This window comes from Rhinatrema bivittatum, chromosome 2, assembly GCF_901001135.1.
Source record: "Rhinatrema bivittatum chromosome 2, aRhiBiv1.1, whole genome shotgun sequence".
Classification (NCBI taxonomy): Eukaryota; Metazoa; Chordata; class Amphibia; order Gymnophiona; family Rhinatrematidae; genus Rhinatrema; species Rhinatrema bivittatum.
Window position 1 is genome coordinate 294,763,899 of NC_042616.1, and position 21,799 is coordinate 294,785,697.

Below are 21,799 nucleotides of genomic sequence, written 5' to 3' on the forward strand. Positions count from 1 at the left end.
CCAAGGCAGCATTGCTGTCTGTCAAAGACTTTTCCCTAACTCTTCTCCCCACCCACTGCTCTGCAGTCTTTTTTTTTTTTTTTACCGGTTGGGGGCTGATCCTGAGGCCCTGTCTGTAGGAGGAGAGCAGCAGCAGCAGCTGAATGTTAATGATCTGGCATGTGAGAGATTCTGGGTTTGCTCTGCTCTAAGGCCCAACTCTTTGTGCAGAAAGCCAGGGTCACTGCGGGCCTGAGAGCGGAAACAAATGCTGGACCCAGATCACTCGCAGACTCGTTAACATATTCAGCTTCGCTTGCGCCGCTCCCAGAGATCCTTGGACTGGCCTCAACTGGGAATAAAAAGTCCAAAGAGCAGGGGTAGTATTTGTCGTACTGTTCTGGCAGGGGAAGGGAGATGGAGGGATTTCTTATGTTTGGGGGTGGGCGGGGGGGGGGGGGGGGAGGGAAAGAGGGAGGATTTTTTTTCCAGTGATCAACTGGCTGGGAGGGAGAAGGAGGGTATTTTTTTCTTTTCTGTTAATTGGCTAGGAAGGGAGAGAAAGTGCTTCCCCCCACTCTTCAAAGCAGCTTTTCATTTAGAAAACTTTTTAAAATGGCTAGTTAGCTCCTTACAATGACTAGCGCAGGGCTGACCCAGGAGCATTAAAGACATGAGATTGCAAGTAAGAAATTTTCTTTAATTATATTTGGTAGGACTTGATTGTAATGTGAAGTAAATAAGGAGTAAATGCAAGGACTGAACTAAGGAATATGTTACTTATAAACCATACATTTGCACAGTATTTGGCTTTAAGATATTTCCACACCTATTGGTAACTGAAAAGACTTTTGTATTCATGGCAAGAATAATGTCAATAACCGTGCTGCCCTCTTTCTGCAATAATGAAATTTGTTTGAGACTCAGGTGAACATAGGAAAAATAAAACCTGCCCAAGACATTTAATCGGGAAATAATTTGGTGAAATATGGGTTTATGCACTTTTAATTAAGTGTAATTTTCAGGGTGGATATGATCTAATTAGTACCTGAAGAGAGGCCACACAGGTGGATAGTCTGACTTTGAGGAAATGAAAGCAAAAATGCACCCTGGAGTTAGTTTGCATCCTGCATATTTGGTTTGTTTTGGGATAAGGCTGGCAAATAAGTGGTGGATTTTTGTTTTCTTTTATGAATGTATTTTTTGTCACCTATACTAGCGCTGGTTTTGTTTGGGACTGCACCAGACAAGTTTGTATCTATTGTGCTAGAGTAAAATTTTCTGTAATGCTGTGTGGGCCATCAGTCCTGTCTGACAGTGGCCAGTATATATAATATATATATGTGTGTGTGTGTGTGTGTGGTAAAAAGGAAAACTAATGCTGATCGGTTTGGGGATAGGTATGAGTTGATTTGTCTGCAAGAGGATCATGTCTTGTAAAATAAAATAGAAATACAAGTAAGACCATTTCAGAGAGCACAATTTCACAGAGGGACACCTTTTGACCTTTTAAGCTACGTGCCAACAGAGGATGATTAAGCTATTCACCATGATAGCTAATAGCGGTATCTGAATGTCTTTTGCCAGTTTTAATAAACGCCTAGTACACAAGCACATAGGCTAACAAACCTGTCTTTCTGTGTAGGTCACAAGTGCTTAATTTATATGAGAGGTCCTTTATGGCAATGGTATGGTAATCTTTATTTTGTTATACCAATTTTCCATAAAATTCAAAACTATTTACAATAAAATAAAACAAAATACATTACATAAACTATAGTATATCCATTTAAATAGACAATAATATAGGATTTAAAAACATAATAAACAAACATCCCAACAAGATTATAAAATAAACAAAAAGCCAATTAGTATATCTTAAAAAAAAAAACAAAAGAAAAAAAAGTCAGATAATATCCTAGTCCAAGCAGCCATCTAAAACCTTAGAGAACATCCAAATCTTAACTAGCTTTCTAAACTTAAAATAGTTATTCTCCTAGGACAAGCAGGAATGTAGTCCTCACATGAGGGTGACATCATTCGATGGAGCCCGACACGGAAACTTTGACTGGCAGACTGCACATGCCCAGCCTGCTGTTGTCCGCATGTCCATGCGAGGTTCCTCTTCAATCTCTTCTTTTCCGCGTTGCAGTAGCCTAGCGGTGGTGGAGCTCCAACTCCTTGAATTTGTTTTTTCAAACTTTTTCAGAGTTTTTTCTACATCGGGTCCCTCTTCGTGTTCGGTTTTCCGGTTCGGTAGGTACCCTTGGTTTTGCCTTCATTCTTTGCGGTCGAATCCAGACTTCTGCACCGTGGTGACCCGTTGGTCATTGACCGTGCGCCGGCCTCTTTTTTGATGGCATCCGGTTTTTGACGGTGCCTGCTGACCATGTCCATCACGGATCTGCATGAGGTGTATATCCTCTGCCTGGGGGCCGCTCACAACATCCAGGGTGTCGTTTGTGCGACCAAATGACCCCCCAAAGGGCATCGGGCACGCCTAGACAAAATGGAGAAGAAGCTCTTCGACTCCTAAACCTTGACGTTACTTCGGTGTCCTCGACACCCAAGGACCGCAGGGAACCGTCCCGTCTCTTCCCTGGTGGCCCACTATCCAGTACCCCCTAAGGATCGGGGAGAGAGTGGTCTCTCTCCCGCTAGCCGGGGGTGGTCTCATCTCTGCACCAGGGAAAGACTGGGCACGAGCGCCGGAAATCCAGAAAGCATTGACACCGGTCACAGTCTTGCCGCAGTGCCGGTTCCGGAGCGGCCATTGGAGCTGCCGAGCCATCATCAAATCGGTATTGGCCACCGGAGGGCCCCATCCTCCGGTAGCTAAGGCGCTCTCCACTGGCAACTATGCTGGGCACCGTGCTTCCTCATGATCCCTCCGAGGATGTGCCGGTGACGCCTCGTCCCCTCCATTAGTCCTAACCACCCAGGTCTTTCAGGAGGATCTGGATCGCAGGTGCAATTGGCAATGCTCAAAGCGCTACAGAGCATTGAGCTGCCGGTGCCACCGGCCTCCATACTGGTGCCCCGAGCCTCCACCAATGTTTGCAATCCCTGCTGGAGTGTCTGGGCGTCCTCTTGGCGCCCTTACCGATGCAGCCAAGTGCCTGAGAGGCTTTTTGATGCCCCTCGGCCACCAAATGCCTTCCACTGGAGCGATCCAGATTCCTGGTCCTCCGAGGAGGATGAGGCCTCGGGGGCTGGGCACTCTTGACGGCGGTTCCCCCCCCTGGCATTACCGCGGCCGATTGGCCTCCGGTGCCCTTGGAGCCCAGGCCCATTGCCCCTCCGGCCCCCCACCCTTGGGACTCGTCTTCAGACGACCCCTCTTGGAGCCTTGATCTCCGCCCAAAAAACCTGACGTTTGCCAGCTTCATAAGGGCTATGGCAGAGGCCATCTCCCTTCCAAACTCCTGTCGGAGGAGGATATCTGTCACAAGATGCTGGAGGTCCTCCAGTTCATTGATGCTCCCAAGGAAATCGTGGCAGGTGACGGTCCATGGACATCCTTTAAGGAGCTCCTTCTCCGTATGTGGAACACCCGGTGTCTGTGTCCCCTGGTTAACTTATCTGGTGCAACAGGCTGTGGGCTTTGAATGGTGGCACCTCCCACACCAGTCGGCGCTTGTGGAGTCCACCCTTAAAATGACAGATGATCCTGGACACACGCTTCTGCCCCTTTGGGGCGTGACACAGGGAGTCGATGGCATAGGAAGAAAAATGTTCCAGGGGGCTATGCTGTGGCCCGTATTGCGGTCTACCAGCTACATATGACCCAATATAACCGCAGTTTGTGGAACAGGTCTAAGATTTTGCGGAGGGCCTCCCAGCAACAGCAGGAGTCTCGCAGCCATTGAGGCGAGTAGACACGAGGTCAGGTCTACCTACGATGTGTTCAAGACTGCGCCTGCTTAAACCGCTGGGGGCGTCGGCGCCAGATGGCTGGCTGGCTCCGGGCCTCAGGTCTCCTCCCGAAGTTCAGGACAGACTTGCTCCCCTGTACAGGCAAAACCCTGTTTGGGGATAAGGTGAAAGAGGTCATGGCACAATTGAAAGATCAGCATGATACTCCTCTGCAACTCTCTGCCAGCCCCTCTGAAGGCCCCTCCTCTGCCTAGGAAGTCTTACAAGGCCGGGTTCTCATAAGCCCTTTACCAGCCGAGGAAATACTATTCTCCATCCACCCATGCCCACCTGCCTCTGTCAATTCCCAGAGGTCGTGGCCAACAGCAGCGGGTTCCAAGGACCCAACCAGCCCCTCTGCAGTTCGATCCCCGGTTGGTGGCAGGCTCTTTTGCTTCGCCCACCGTTGGGAAGCAATCACTTCGGACCGTTGGGGTCCTTTTCATTGTCCCACCAGGGTTACCGCCTGATTTCAGCAAGCTCCCAGAGACGCTCCCCCATGTCCATCATGGGGCTCGCCTGCCCATCAGGTCATTCCTTCATTTGGAAACTCTCCACCCTTTTAGCGGCAGGCGCAGTGGCACTGGTCCCCCACGAGCAACAGGGCCAGGGCTTCTACTCAAGGTATTCCTTATTCCGAAGAGGAATGGCAGCTTGTACCCCATTCTCAAACTTCAGGTCCCTCTGGGCACGCTGATCCCACCCCTCTGAAGAGGGAGACTGGCTCTGCTCCCTCGACTTAAAGGAGGTTTATGCCCATAATGCAATTGTCCCCAACCAAGGCAGTACCTCCGCTTTCTGTTGGACGGCACAATTTCAGTACAAAGTGCTGTTCTTTGGGCTGGCATTCAACCCCTGTTCTCACGAAATGGTTGGCGGTGGTAGCTGCCTACCTCAGGCATCCCTCAGTCCACGTCTTTCCATAGCTGGATGCATGGCTAATCTGGAGTGACTCCCACTCCGGGGCCTTGAACACACTGGTCCTGATGGTTCAGACCTTGCAGACGGGATTTGTCATCAACATCCCCAAGTCGCATCTCAGTCCGTCTCCACAGTTAGACTTCATTGGCACCAGGTTGGACATGGTACAAGCAAAGGCTTTTCTGTCCAAGGATTGGTCCGTCTGCTGGGCCCATGGCGGCCTCAGTCCATGTGATTCCCTTTGCTTGCTTCCGCATGAGGAACCCTCAGTGGGCTTTGCGGTCCCAGTGGCGACAGGCATCACAAGATCTGGAGGTGCCGGTGACGGTCACGGACCCTCTTTGCCTCTCCCTGATCTGGTGGGAAGCCCTTCCCAATCTGGAAACCGGGCTCCCATTTCAGCCCGCATCGCCCCAGATGACCCTCACCGCCGGTTGCCTTGCCTCAAGGGTGGGGGGGGCCCATACGGAGAGCCTGTATACCGAGGGTCTTTGGACTGCGGCTGAAGCCCGCTGCCAGATAAACTTCCTGGAGCTTCGGGCGATCCGGTACGCCTTGTGGGCTTCCAGGACATCCTGTCCTCCAAGGTGTCCTCATCAGAACAACAACCAAGTGGCGATGTGGTACAACAAGAAGTAGGGCGGCACGGCTCCTTCTTCCGCTGTTAGGAAGTGATACAGGTCTGGGATTGGGCCTTTTCCAGAGGCAAGTATCTATGGGCTACCTATCTGCTGGGTCACCTGAACACACTGGCAGACTGTCTCGGCTGGTCCTTCCAGCCATACAAGTGGTCCTGAACCTTGCAGTGGCAGCTGACTTGTTCCGTCACTGGGGCACGCCAGATATGGACTTGTTCGCCTCTCCACACAATCACAAGGTGATCATATTCTGCTCCCTGATTCTGGGGAAGGGCCATCCGACCTGCAACATGTTTACCCTTCACTGAGGACAGGGTCTCATGTACTCGTATCTACCATCCCGCTCCTCTCGAGGACTCTGACGAAACTGTAAGGGGGTGGGGGGGAGACCATGATCCTGGTGGCACCCTCCTGGCCATGGCAGGTGTGGTTTCCTCTGCTCTAGGACCTGTCCGTGAGTGCACCAGTCCCGCTGGGGACAGCACCCAACCTCATATCGCAGAACCAGGGCACCCTGCACCACCCAAACCTCTGGGTCCTGGCCCTCACAGCGTGGATGTTGAGTGCATGATCCTCCAGCTCTTGCAGCTCTCAGATGGTGTCTCCAGGGTCTTGATTGAATCCCAGAAATCTTACAGCTCGAAGTGAAAGCGTTTCCCCACCTGGTGCAGCAATCACAGACTGACCCTTTCTCTTGTCCGCTCCCCTGTCCGCTGGATTACCTCTGGCACCTGTCTGAGCCTGGCCTCCAAACCAGCTCGGTTCGAGTACACATCAGTGCCTACCACCAGGGTTGTCGCCAATGCGCCTGTTTCAGTCCAGCTGCTTGATTGGGTGCCTCATACGGGGTTTCGTTCCAGCTGAAGCCCCCACTTCGACCGCCAGCAACACCATGGATCTCAACGTTGTTCTGGCCAGGCTAATGTGGCATCCCATTTGAGTCCCTCAAGTCCTGTGACCTGAAGTTCTTCACCTTGGAAAGTCATGTTCCTGGTGGCGATCACTTCCACTCGCAGGGTCAGTGAGATCTAGGCCCTGGCTACGTACGCTCCCTACACAAAATTCTTCCATGATCATGTGATGCTGCGTACACATCCAAACTTTTGGCCTAAGGTGGTGACTGCTTTCCACATCAACTAGTCAATCATCCTTCCCACAGCCTTATTCCCACTCGGGGGGAACGTGCTCTCCAAACCCTGGACTGCAAGCGGGTGCTCACTTTCTACTTGGATCATACAACGACCCACAGGCAGTCCATCCAGCTCTGTCTTTTGACCTTAATAGACTGGGAGCAGCAGTGGGGAAACAAACCTTGTCAAACTGGCTAGCGGATTTCATTGCCTTCTGCTGCGAGCAGGCAGGCCTTCAGCTGGCTGGCAGGGTGAAAGCTCACTCTGTGCGGGCTATGGCGGCATCCGTGGCCCATCTGTGTGCGGTCTCTGTCGCCAAAATGATGTCACCCACATGTGAGGACTAACATCCTACTGTCCTTGGAGAACACTTGTTACAGGTTAGCAACTGTGCTTTCTCTGAACAAAAGTCTAAGGTAAAGTATTCCAAATTGAAGGTGTTTGAAACTGAAAGGGCCGCTCCCTAGTTTCTTCGTCTAATTTCTCAGGGAGAAAGGGATCCTTAAAAGTTCTTTCTGAGCGGGTAGAAGTGAGCTGAGACAGCTACTCCCTGAATTGCCATTCCTACTGAGACTGCCTCGAATAGCCCCCTTTTAGTGTCATTAGGGCGCTTCAGGGAATAATTTTCAGAGTACAGCAGCACACCTCCCTGAATTCAGATTTTGAGATTCTTATTTTGTGTTTCTGGAAGAGAGATGGCGAAGAAGAGGAAAGTCAACCATCAAGGTATTTCTGACCATGCCCCCTCAGCTTCCCAACCTACCCTAGAAGCCTTTAATTTTCAAAGGCACCCAGATTCAGGGTTTATTGAACTAGGAGCTCTGCACTCCATTTTAGGAGAGACATCCATCTCCCTAAGGGCCTGGTTTTATCACAGTTTTCAGACTTGATACAGCCAGGAACTAGGAGTGAGAAGGAAGCTGTTGACGTCGATGCCCCTCTTTTCTGGTGAGACAGAGATCCTGGCAAAAGAGTTAAGTACAGCCACTCCCGTAAGTGTTGCATATTGAGCTCAGGAGTTTTTGGAGAAGTCTGCAAAAGTCATTCTGGATATTATATAGATAGCCGTAGCTAAACTGGAACAGTCTCTTTCCTTAAGGATGGACTGTGTTGTTTTGTTTAAGTAATTGTTCTTTCAGGTCAAGGAGAACACTCAAAAGATTAAAGAACTCGGTGAGCAGTTGAAATGGAAATGTGCTGGTTTCAGGCTAGCAAGCTAGCCCTTGTCAAGGACAGTTTATTGATGCATGAGAATTTAGGCAACTTCAGCAGGAGATTCTTAATTTTCCTAAATGCCCCATGATATCACCTTTAGAAATTTTCAAGAAATTTTATTTACAAATTTTAAAAGTCTCTAAGGAAACAATTCAGTGGTTTCAAGATGTATTATTTTTTTTATATAAAAATAAATAAAAATTATTTAAGGGCAAAAAATATCACTATTTCCTGTTGATGATCGAGAAACCTAACAATGTAGAAAGTTTTTTTTTTAAGGAAAAAAAACCCAAAAGTACTTGATCTGGGGGCTGTTTGTCCTGAGATTCCCTTGCAAGTGCATTGTGAAGTTTCAGGATGCTAGATAGGTTTTTGATCCTTTTCATTTAGAAAATTTCTTGCAAAATAAGATTGCCCCAGTAAGTATTGGTGATAGTCCATGAATACATTGGACTATATATAGTGAAAAAAGAAGAAAAGGCAATATAAAAACATATGAGTTAAACAATAATTACAAAAATTATCCCACTTAATTAAAATTATTTATTTGAACAAAATTTAAATTTTTTTTACAAAAAAAAAAGCATACACAATATAAAAAAATATCAAAAATCTCAATTTGCATATGCACTATTCAGAAAATGTCTGCAGATGCTATACTTAAATAAAAGTTATCATGAAGCTAGCCACAGCAAACACTATTCAATGTCATATACAAAATGGGGAAAAAAATCCTCTTCCATTTACATAAATACTGCAAGTGATAGCCACTGCAAGCACAACTGAAATGTCCAAACCGGAGAAAGATCCTCTGACATCTGCATAGCGCTGAACCCAGAAGTGCAGCGTTGAGTATTGTAATGCAATTGTTCAAAAAAATTCCCCAACAAAGGCCTTTTTGTTTTGCTTGACGAGGCTTCATCAGGGGGGTCTATGTTACATCAAATCTATTTCCACAGTGGCTGAGTTAGAGATCTTAATCCCACAGCAAACATCAAATGTAAATGATCAACAAGAATGTTTATCTGAGTCTCCTTTCGCTGTCTCGTGGGAACCAGAAGCGGATAGGAGTTCTAAACTGATATCCCTGTCTTTTAAGGGTCTGTGTTCATGCAAATATTTAGAAAGCAAGCTTCTAAATGTGTGATTTTTACATGTGAAGGTAAAAAAAAATGTTTACTCTCTCTCCTAGTTTATCATGCAGTCTACCTGGAGGAGATGACGGCGTCTGAGGTTACCCGGAAGATTGCATTGGTATTTAATATTCCGCTGCATCAAATTATCCAGGTTTACAGACAGGGTCCTGCTGGCATACATGTCGTCGTTAGTGATCAGGTAATAGGTTTTTCCTACTTCAATTGCTAGGAAATGGAGACAGAAAGTAATAAGAAGGAAAAAAAAAAGCCTCATTTAAATTGTGGCGTGGTTTGGTAGAAACCATTCAAACAGGAAGATGAGCATTACACATTCTTATAGTGTTCTATGGCTCTCTGCATTTGAAGTTCACAGCAAGCCTACCAATGGCCTCGCCAGGCTGCGACAGTCCATCTTCAAACTTGCAAACCAGTGAAGAGGACAGAGGCACTCATCCCAGTAATTGTGATACAAAAATGCTTTATAGCAAATATTGTAATTGCATGTGGGCCAGGAACAGAAAATATATTTATCGATATCAGATAAGGTGGTAAAATCTTAGTCTGTTTTTCTGAATGGTGTATGGCTATAGATTGTTTTCACATAACCATTTCTGAGTGGTAGCTGAAACGTTTTATGTGATTGAAATGGCTGAAACAGTGTATTCATTAATTTCAGCTATAGCATCATCTAATGGACTAATTTATTTGTTTAAAAAAATAATGAAATCTGATACCATTTTCAAGGTATTAGCCACAGAACATAAAGTAAATTTGGGTCCCTATTTTCATTCAGGTCATCAAGGGCTTGATTTACTAAGCTTTTTTCCCCATAGATGCAGAATGGAAAAAAGCCTTTGTAAATTAGGCCATAAATAATACTTCTCCAGATATGGAAATAAACATTGACACCGTTTTAGCTTAATCTTTTGCCTATATAGCAAGCTTTAAATGGCTCCTTACATGCATGGATAACATTTAGCTTGGTATAATGGTAATTAAGTGTATAACTTTGGCAGTTTAACAACTGTTTATCACCCATGGTTTCATAGTTACAAGCATTAGCTTTCCATCATTTTGTATTTAAGTATTCTAATGTTTACCATTCCAGTAGTCTTCCAAGTTGTTCAGCTCAACTGCATAGTCTACATCTCATTTTTTTCTGATTGCTGCATGTTTGTAGTTTGCATTTCATTGCAAGTTAGTTCACTGGATAGACATGTGCAGCTTGGCAATTGACAGGAATGCACACACTTGCATGATAACATCTCCAAAATTGCAGTTGATGTTGGTGATTCCCACCTCCATTCTCTGAGGATTACTGTGTCATGCATCTGCAGTCTTTTGGACTAGACACAACTGGTTGGTTTTGCAGACTGTGCCTTTAAATACTGCCTCGAAGTTGACTTAGAGTATGCCTGAACAGGTAGTCTTTGCATGGTAAAAATTGACTGGACTGTCTTCCCTCGTTGCTTGGTACAAGAGTTCATAGTGTAGGTGATTTTATAAACTTGTGCAGGTAGTTCACAAATATATATGGCAGGTGAATTGGTATGTTTTTGAACTCCTTTTGAGGTGACTTCATATGACTGTCCTAGTTGACTGAATGTTTCCTGCCATTTTAATATAAACCTAGTTCACGGTCACAAGGTAACTTTCCTTTTCCAGTAGTTTCCCTAGAATTAAATTTCCAGACTTGCAAAAGCCCTTTGTGATGGCATTTTCTCACAGGACAAGCAGGATGGTAGTCCTCACATATGGGTGACATCACAGGATGGAGCCCAATCACAGAACACTTTTGTCAAAGTTTCTAAAACTTTGACTGGCACCTACTGGGCATGCCCAGCATGGCACTAAACCTGCAGCCAGCAGGGGTCCCCCTTCAGTCTTCTTTTTTTCCACGCAGCAGTAGCCACGCTGGTTAAGGAGCTCCACAGAGATTCCTGACAGGAATTTTCCTCACGGAATTACTAAAAACTTTCATACTCCACAGGCTCCCGATAACCCGTCCAGGTATTGGGAGCTGTGACTCCGCCTTTAACGGTGGTCCCTCCGGCTATGCCTCTGCCTCCTCCTTCCCTTCTGGAGCCAGGGCTGCTTGCTCCAGGTCTCAGTGAAGAACTGGACCGGATTGTTCAGGAGGCCATCGATTAGGCGATGCACAGACTTCAAGTTCCTCTGCCACCGATACCGGTGCTGATTGTGGAACCGACCACAGATACGATTCCGGTAGCACTGGCATCGCTGCACTCGAAGATGGAAGCGCTTATAGCCGCTTTTCCACCAATGGATCCTGGGTCACCGATAGCTCTGGTGCCTTCCCCGCTTACCCTGTCATCGGGAGGGGAAACACCATTCCGCATTCCTCCATCGGGAGTTCTTCCGATACCTCAACCATCGATGCCGATGCGCCCATCAGCGCCACTGATCCATCCATCAATGCCTGCACCGGTGCCCTCGATGCCTTCATCAGTGCCCCCAGCACTTCCCTCGATGCCTTTGGAACCTAGACCGGGACCTTCAGGAATACCATCGTCCTGTCCTCCTCAGGCTTCTAGAGGAGCAGGTCCTGATCCCTATGACACCTGGACCGATGATTCTTCTCAAGACACTGATGACTTGCCATCGCCACCTTCTCCTACTGAAAGCAGGAAGCGTTCTCCAGAGGACCTATCCTTCATAAATTTTGTGAAGGAAATGTCTGAATTGGTTCCCTTCCAATTGCAGACTGAACAAGATGACAGGCATCAAATGATGGAGCTGTTACAATTGCTGGATGCTCCCAAAAAAATAACCTCATCCCTATTCACCAGGTTCTTTTGGATCTCCTAAAAAAGAACTGGGAACACCCTGGTTCCTTGGCTCCAGTCAACAGAAAAGCTGATACCACTTATTTGGTCCATTCAGCTCCAGGATTCCAGAAACCTCAGCTGGATCACCAATCTGTGGTTGTAGAATTGGCCCAAAAAAGGGCAAAATTGATCAAAACCCCACTCTTCCTTTCCCCCAGGTAAGGAACAGAAATTCCTGGATGCCATCGGCCATTGTGTCTTCCAGGGATCGATGCTTATCTCTCATATCGCCTCCTACCAGCTATATATGACCCAGTACAACAGGGTCTTATTCAAGCAGATATAGGACTTTGCAGAATCCCTGCCTCAGCAATTCCAAGAACAATTTCTTACCCTAGTACACAAGGGTTTTGAGGCAGGGAAGCATGAAATAAGATCTTCTTATGATATCTTTGACACCGCTTCCAGGGTATCTGCAACTGCTATTTCGGCAAGAAGATGGGCCTGGCTTAAGTCTTCGGACTTGCGCCCTGAATTACAAGACAGATTATCTCATCTGCCCTGCATAGGAGACAATCTGTTTGGGGAACAGATTCAGCGGACGGTGGCGGAACTCAAGGACTATCATGAGTCCCTTCGCCAGCTCTCTTTGATGCCCTCTGAGTATTCCTCCAAACAGCCTTTCAGGAAGGATACTAAAAAATCATTCTTCCGTCCAAAAAAGTTCTATCTACCACAGTCTAGGACTTGTTCCATGAGACCTTGCCAAAAGGACCAGTCTCGTCAACCTTGTAAACAAAAGCCGCAAGCAGCTCCTCAGCCAGAGCCTGCTTCCGGTTTTTGACTCCTGCAAAGAGAGCAGCAGTCAGTTTTCACTGCCTCACATACCAGTGGGAGGTCGATTATGCCATTTCAACAACAGGTGGCACACAGTCACCTCAGACCAGTGGGCCTTACCATAATTTCTCAAGGTTATCGCCTAAACTTTCTCTCCATTCCACCGGACTCCCCAACTCTAACGGCATGGAGAACATCTGACCATTCACTACTCCTGGAGTAGGAGGTCTCCCTCCTCCTCCAGTCCAGAGCAATAGAACCAGTACCTTACTCTCGACAAGGCCTAGGATTCTATTCCTGGTACTTTCTAATCCCCAAAAAATCGGGAGGCGTTCGTCCAATTCTGGACCTACGTGCCCTCAACAAGTACCTCCAACGAGAAAAGTTCAAGATAGTAACCTTGGGTTCCCTCCTTCCTCTTCTGCAAAGAGGAGGCTGGCTCTGCTCTTTCGATCTCCAAGATGCGTACACGCACATTGCGATAAATCCATCTCATCGCAGGTTCCTGAGATTTCTAGTAGGCCCCAAGCACTATCAATACTGAGTGCTTCCATTCGGCCTGGCATCTGCACCACGAGTCTTCAAGTGCCTCATAGTAGTAGCAGCCTTCCTCAGGACTCAAAGTGTTCACGTCTACCCATATCTAGGCGATTGGTTGATCAGAGCTCCCACTCAGGAAGCTGCTCTGTCGTCCCTACGTCTTACTTTACATACTCTGATTTCGCTACGATTTCTCGTCAACTACACAAAATCCTGCTTATTCTCATCTCAAACTTTATCATTCATAGGGGCTGACTTGGACACCTTGCAGGCAAAGGCATTTCTGCCTCAACAGCGAGCTCGCACTCTCATCTCCCTCGCACACCAGCTACAGTCTCAGCAACGCACGACTGCACCCAACTTCCTCATCCTACTGGGACACATGGCGTCCTCAGTACAGGTTACCCCAATGGCCCGCTTGGCCATGAGAATCATGCAGTGCACTCTAAGGTCACAATGGACTCAGTCCGTCCAACCTCTATCAACCATTGTCCACATCACCGACTCACTCCGTCAATCTCTAGCCTGGTGGAAAAATCAGATCAATCTCCTCCAAGGCCTGCCCTTCCAGGCTCCAGACCCTCAAATAATTCTCACCACCGATGCTTCCAACCTCGGCTGGGGAGCCCATGTGGCCGATTTGCAAACACAAGGAACTTGGTCTCCAGAGGAAGCCAAACACCAAATCAATTTCCTGGATCTTTGAGCAATCAGATATGCTCTCGGGGTGTTTCAGGATCGCCTTTCCAATCAGGTCATCCTGATTCAGACGGAAAACCAGGTGTCCATGTGGTACATCATCAAACAGGGAGGGTCGGGCTCCTACCTACTGTGTCAGGAAGCTGCACAGATATGGGCGGAGGCCCTCACCCACTCGATGTACCTCAGGGCCACCTATTTGCTGAGAGTGGACAATGTGTTGGCGGACAGGCTAAGTTGCGCTTTCCATCCGCACGAGTGGTCCCTCAACCCCTCAGTAGCAGACGCAGTATTCCAACGTTGGGGTCATCCTCGCATAGACTTCTTTGCGTCACCTCAAAACCGCAAGGTAGAGAACTTTTGCGCTCTCGCTCACAGCCAACACTCACAGCCAAGAGATGCGTTCTCCCTCTCATGGGCAACCGGTCTCCTATATGCATTCCCTCCACTTCCACTTCTCTCGAAGACTCTCATGAAGTTACGTCAGGACAGAGGATGCATGATCCTGATAGCACCTCACTGGCCTTGCCAAGTGTAGTTTCCAATACTTCAGGATCTCTCCATTCGCAGGCACATTCCCTTGGGAATGGACCAGATTCTGATCACTCAGAATGACGGGTGCATGAACCATCCCAATCTTCAAGCTTTGTTCCTGACGGCCTGGATGTTGAAAGGTTAATTCTTCAGCCAGTTTCCCATGTCCTGATTGCTTCACGGAAGCCTTCCACGAGAAAGTCTTACCTCTACAAATGGAACAGGTTTGAGTCATGGTGTTTTTCTCAATCCCTTGATTCCTTTACCTGTTCCACCACGAAGTTTCTAGACTATCTCTGGCACTTATCAGAATCAGGTCTAAAAACTTCCTCCATCAGAATGCATGTCAGTGCGGTGGCTGCCTTCCATAAAGGTTTCGGGGATGTTCCTATTTCGGTACAACCCCTTGTAACACGTTTTCTGAAAGGCTTACTTCACCTCAAGCCTCCACTGTGCCCTCCGGCCCCTTCTTAGGACCTCAATCTGGATTTGGGTCAGCTCATGAAGCCACCATTCGAGCCTCTCTAATCCTGTGATCTTCGCTATCTCACATGGAAAATGATTTTTCTTTTGGCAATCACATCTGTTTACAGAGTTAGTGAGTTACAGGCCCTAGTTACCTATCCGCCTTACACTAAACTTCTGCAGGACCGGGCAGTACTCCGCACTAACCCTATGTTCTTACCTAAGGTAGTATCATAGTTTCACATTAATCAATCCATTATACTACCTACCTTCTTTCCCAGGCCCCACTCCAATCCAGGAGAACAGGCTCTCCATACCCTTGACTGCAAATGGGCTCTAGCCTTCTATCTAGATCGTACAGCTGCCCACAGGAAAAGCACTCAATTGTTTGTCTCTTTCCATCCCAACAAATTGGGGCAGCCTGTGGGTAAGCAGACTCTCTCCTCCTGGTTAGCGGACTGCATATCCTTTTGCTATCAGCAAGCAGGCATTCCGCTTCAAGACCGTGTTAAAGCACACTCTGTGAGGGCCATGGCGACTTCAGTAGTGCACCTACGCTCAGTGCCGCTTCCTGACATTTGTAGGGCTGCTACCTGGAGTTCTCTCCATACCTTTACAGCCCATTATTGCTTAGACAAGGCCGAAAGACAAGATTCCATCTTCGGCCAGTCTCCAAGTCTGGATGGTATTCAGCCCAGATTTCTGAAAGAACTCAAATATGAAATTGCAGACCTTTCACTAGCAGTCTCTAACCTATCATTAAAATCAACCACAGTATGTGAAGACTAGAAGGGTGGTCAATTAAGCACCGATTTTTAAAAAGGACTCTGAAGTGATCCAGGAAACTACAGAATGGTGAGCCTGATATTGGTCCAGAATTATCGGTGAAATGGATAGACTTGGCTTAATGGGGACGAGCAAACATGGATTCATGCAAGGGGGAAGTCTTGCTTTACCAATCTATTAGAATTGTTGGAAGCTGTAAACATGTAGATAAAGACGAGCCAGTTAATTTATAGTATGTCTGGATTTTCAGAAGTTCTTCTGAGAAACAATTTAGTAAATTAAAAAGTTATTGGATAAGAGTTGATACCTTGCTGTGGGTTGCCTGCTGGTTAAAAGATAAGAAACAGAGTTGGACTAAATGGGCAGTTTTTCCTGTGGCAAGAGTGCCCCAAGGATCTTGTACTGGAATCAGTACTGTTGAACATTTTTCTTAAATGATCTGGAAAAGGGAGCTAATGGTGACAGTCATAAGAACATAAGAGATGCCATGCTGGGTCAGAACAAGGTCCAAAAGAGTCCAGCGTTCTGTCTTCAACAGTGACCAGTTCAGGTCACATGTATCCAACAGATCCCCAAAAGTGAATGTGCCAAACCAGTTTATTTATATTCCGCCTTTCAGGTACTTCAAAACGGATTACATTCAGGTATCTATTTTTTTTGTTATTCACTCCCAGAGACAACAATATTGTTCTTTAGTCTACCTGGCTAAGGTTTTATGGATTTTTCTTCCACTAATTTGTCCAAAACTCTCTTAAACCCCTTCTGTGCTAGTTACCTTGATCACTTCTTCTGGCAACATATTCCACAGCTTGATTGTATCTTGAGTAGTAGTATGTATTTGATTTGTATTCCGCCTTTCAGGCACTTCAAAGCAGATTGCATTCAGGTAGTGGTTATTTCCATATTCCCCAGAGGGCCTACAATCTAAGGGCCTCATTTGCTTAGCATTTTTCTCATAGAGGCAGAGTGGGAGAAAGGCCTTAGTAAAACAGGCCCTGACAGTGGCAAATTGTAGGAAAATATCAGCCTGGGAAATATTTTCAAAACAGGCCCAAGAGTTATACGTTTAACTTCCTTGTGTGTTTTCTGTATAATTTGTTGTTCAACAACTCCCAAAAGCATGTCAAGCAGAACCTTGAGAGGCCCATCGTTTGTCCTGGAGCCAAAATATCTGTAATGAAAATTTCACATTTTTTCCTAAATAACTAAGTAGAGGAGCACACCCTAGTCCAGAGATGAACAAACTGAACTGCAGTCCGTTTTCCATCCATTCAGTTGATTGACCCCTGTGCCCCCCCCCCCCCTAAGTTTGATTAAATATTTTTATATACAGCAGCTTGAAAAAGTATTCAACTCCCTAAAAAGTCAGTAGGTTTGTATAGATTACAAATGACTGTTTTACACAGATTGTTCCAGAAAGTATTTGTTGCAAATCCGTATGTTCTTCAAGTAAATTTTCAAAGTCACAGTTCATTATTTCTCTACATTTTTTTGTAAAATTAAAAAAAAAAGCTGCTTGCATAAGTATTCAACCTCTTCAGACTAGAACTTGGTAGCACCACCTTTTTGCTGAAATAATTTTAAGTCTGTTGGGTACCAGCTTTGTACACTATTTGGTACTGATTTTTGCTCATTCTTCCTGGCAGATTTTCTCAGGGTTGTTAAGGTGGATTGGATGATGCTTATGGACTGAAATTTTCAAATAGTGTCACAGTTTCTTGATTGGATTGAGATCTGCACGTTTGGCCATTGTAGAACATTCACCTTTTTTGTGAATGTTCCTGTGTTGCTTAGGTCATGGGAGAAAGTTCACCTTTCAGTAGGCCAAAGTTGTTTTTTTTGTTTGTTTTTTAGTACACTGAAGCAGGTTGTCTTGCAGTATCTCCCTTTATGTTGCACCATCCACCTGTCTTTCAAGTTTAACAAGATGTCCAGTCCCTGCTGAGGAAAAGCATCCCCACAGCTTGAAGCTGCCACCCCCATACTTTGCTGTTGGGATGGAGTTTGCTGAGGAATGGGCAGTGTTAGGTTTGTACCACACATAGCATTTTGAATTTTGGCCAGAAAACTTAATTTTTCTCATCTGACCACAAAACCTTATCCCACATTTTATCTGGGTCACTGTGATGCGTTCTGGCAAACTCTAGATGTGCTTTGATGTGGTTTTTTTCAGTAATGACTTCTTTTTAGTCACCCTCCCATGCACGCCATTTGTTTACAGAGCTCTTGAATATGGTTGACTGGTTCACCTCCACTCCAGACTCAGCCACTGAACTCTGTAGCTCCTTCAAAGTGATTGTTGGCCTTTCTGTAGCTTCCCTTGCTCTGATGCTGAGTTTTGAGGGATGGCCTTGTCTAGGCAGTGTCTGGGTGGTAGGATGAATCTTCCATTTCCTCACAATTGATCCAACAGTGCTAACTGGGATATCCAAGCCCTTGGATGTTATTTTGTAGTATTTTCCTATCTTGTGCATGTTTTATAACTTTATCTTTATTTTTCTTAGAATGCTCTTTGGTTTTCATTTTCACAGCTTTCTTTCAGATTCACAGTCTGACCAATGGTACTGGAATTAGGGGATCTTTTATCCAAAAAAAACTGACTTTTTTTTTTAATGATTCACATGTAGAGGCCAATTGTAACAATATCAAAAAGCTTTTTAAACAAATGTTACTTCTTAAATCCAAATAAGATATTAAACCATATTAAAATTACCCCACCCAAAAATATCTCAATATTCACCAACCCAACTAGGACCCTAGTTTCGACAACCAATAGTCTCCTTCTTCAGGGGCACCTACCCACTAAAATGTTTTAACAATACAAAAAGCCAATCCAATTACAATATAATCTTTTTTAAATGAACGTCGGTATATAAAAATCATAAAAAAATAATCACAGTCACAATCATTCTTATCAAGTTCAAAAAAGCAATCAGATTATAATATATTATCAAAATCATAAATGTTTTTATTAACACCACAAGGTTGCTTTTCTTGTTATTATAAATGTCATTTTGCGAATGTTGCATAGAAAAAGTACCATAATCTGCTTGCACCTACATGACTCCTACTAATTTTTATATCAAATTTTATAGTTCTACTGATTTTGAGGAATCTTCTACCATCAGTTCCCGATTGTCATCACAGTTGGCAGCCCTTCAACATTCATTGTTTCTCCAAATCCTGTCGGACAATGTTGTTCAATTCCGTTCGTTTTGCGAATGTTGCATAGAAAAAATGCCAAAATCTGCTTGCACCTACATCACTCCTACTAATTTTTATATCAAATTTTATAATTCTTCTACTGATTTTGAGGATAATTCTTTAAGTGTTGAAGTTGGCATTTCTTTTCTCGAACGGATTGAAAGTGAAAGCAATTAGAAATGTCTGAAAATGCTACAGATGGTACTGAAATGCTAAATTCCACTAATTACCCAACCTGGAGATTTAAGATGATTCTTGTAAAAACTAAGACTTTGGACAATAATAGAATCTGATCTACTAAATATATCAGCTAAATATAGCTGCTTTGATTTTATATGGAAAGGCGATATAACAAATGAAACTAAACAAAAAAAAAGAATGCCTGAAGGAAAAATGATCAGGATGCCATGAATATAATTGTTCAAACATTAAGCATGTCACAGACTGGTTATGTTACTAGCCAGACTATGACAAAAGGCATCTGGTCATGTTTGGAAAAGGCAAATAGAAGACGTATCCTTGGGGGAAAAAAAATACCAAACTTAAGCATCAGATAAATATTGTCAAATGGGAGAAAGAAGAGTGTGATACTATATACATGCAGCATGTGGTATCATTAGCTAAACAGCTCCGAATCCTAGGAGATCCAAGTGGGGAGGCAAAAGGTGCATCCCTTAGTAATTCAAGGACTTCCTCAAACATACTGTAGCGTGACAAGAAGCTTTAATGTGTGCAGTACATCTGAGCTGATGTCAGAAAATGTCCATCATGAACTCCATGTAGAAGAACGATGCCAAAAAAAGAATTCACCGTATATTGAATCAGTATATAATACGTACAGAGTTTGGAGAAACTTCAGAGAAAATGACTCAGAAAATAAAATGCTATCACTGCAAGAAATTTAGACATTTTCTAAGGAAATAAAAGAAAAAATGAGAGCAAAAATAGCCAGAGTCACCTTGCAAGAAAGCCACTGGATCCACAAATAAGCAATATATATTTCATGTAAATGCAAACAGTATAGATCAAAACAATTGACAGCCAAGAGCCATTTTCAGTAGATTTCTGGTCCTTCAAGTCATTTTAACTGGTCAACATAAGTTACTTTACTCTGCAGAGCAGGACAGATCTGTAAAAATGACAGATGGCATGTCCAAGGAAGCAGTGAGGTTAGGAAGTATTCATTTCAAGCCATATGGAGACCGTGACCATGAAAGTCTGATAATTGAAGATATTCTATATGTACCTGAATTAGCTGATAGTATCACATCAGTTTCCAAATTAGATGAGGAATTTAAAAGTGATTTTTGAAAAAAAAAAAAAAAAAAAAAAAAAGTTGATTCGTCAAAAAATAGAACTTTTGTTCACTCATGAAGACTCATTTATCATATGAATACCAAGAGTATACCAGTGATCATGCAAACGTACAAGCAATTAATGCAAAGTTGTAGCACAAACACTTTGCATGTTTGAATATAATACACTAAAATTTATAGGCAAAACTGGTAAAATCAGATATTCACTTGAAGACAGGAGTTCTAGATACATATGATGATGGCAACAAAGAGAAAACAAGTAATCCATTGGAGTTCTTATACATTGGTTTATGTGGACACATACCAGTGGATTCTATTGGTGGTAGATGGTATATATTTATCATACATAGAAACATAGAAATGACGGCAGAAGAAGACCAAACTGTCCATCCAGTCTGCCCAGCAAGCTTTCACACTTATTTTTTTTTTCATACTTTTCTGTTACTCTTATCCCTTTAAATAACGTTTTTGGTTCTATTTCCCTTCAACCCCTGCCATCGTAGATAGCAATGCTGAGCTGCATCTAAGTGAAGTATCCAGCTAATTGGTTTGGGGTTGTAACTGCTGTAATAATCCATCTACTCCCACGCTTGTTTACCCAGCCTGTGCAACTCAGTCCTTGTTGGTTGTTTAAATACAAATCCTCTTTTCTTCATACCCCCTGCCGTTGAAGCAGTGAGCTGCGCTGGATATGTATTCTAAGTGAATTATACATGATTTCAACCGGAAGTTGAATGCATTTTCCTTGACCACAAAAATGAGTCCCAAATCATTTTTTTTTATTCCGCAATTTGTATTAAATGGTTATAACATGAAACACAAAAAAAGAAAACAATACAACTACAACATAATGGGCATTTACAAATAATCAAAAGAAAGTAACTGTGCTCTACAATTTTTAAATCAAATGATCTAGTATACTTCAGTTCTTCTGGAAAGAGTGCAATTGATTACATTTTTCAGTTACTGTGGCTTCAGATTTATAATCAACGCAAACCATGTACCACTAGAAAAATTTGCTGATCATAGAAACGTCCTTCCAATTAGAATGTTACACCACAATAGCTAATAAAATATCAAATGGTTTAACATTTTTAGCCTTAATTCTCTAAGCACTATAGATTTGACTGATAAGACAAGTCAAAAGTAATGTTAAAAATTGTTTTAATTTTATCCCAAACTTTCCTCCAAAAAGGCATATTTCCCAGTATTGCACTCTTTCCGGAAGAACTGGAGTATACTGGGGGTTTTCCAAGCCGGTTGAGCTGCCCCCCCCCCCCCCCCCGATGGGCTAGGTCCCGCTTCATGCTAGGTGGGCCTCCCAGTGGCTAGCCACAGCGGTGCCATCTTAGGCGCGATTTGGTGCGGCGCCATTTTGCCCCCATTGTCCATCGGTACACGTGGTGCAGGCCGGCCCTGTGTACGCCTAACGCGTGTACACCTGTGTGTATAACCGCGCGCATAACTACACACACAACCGGCTGCTTAGATTTACACGCACCGAGGCGGGTCTGGGCGCGCTCGAGAGGCTCTAGCCGGCTGAACGCACAAGCTACAGAGTATCATATCCCCGGCAGCAAAGAAGCTCAAGTGGTTAAAAATTGTTTTAATTTTATACCAAACTTTCCTCCAAAAAGGCATAATGCGTATACAAAAGAGAATCATCTTTAAAACAAAACCAACAGTTACTGAACT

General features: G+C 44.6%; 1 protein-coding gene across 1 annotated transcript in view; it reads left to right on the forward strand.

Annotated features, from left to right (window-relative positions):
- Nucleotides 1–21,799, forward strand: part of UBP1 (upstream binding protein 1) — a 212,916-nt gene that overhangs the window by 133,530 nt on the left and 57,587 nt on the right. The window contains 1 exon segment of the mRNA XM_029589647.1: nucleotides 8,991–9,133. Within this exon segment, the coding sequence (XP_029445507.1) occupies nucleotides 8,991–9,133 (143 nt within the window).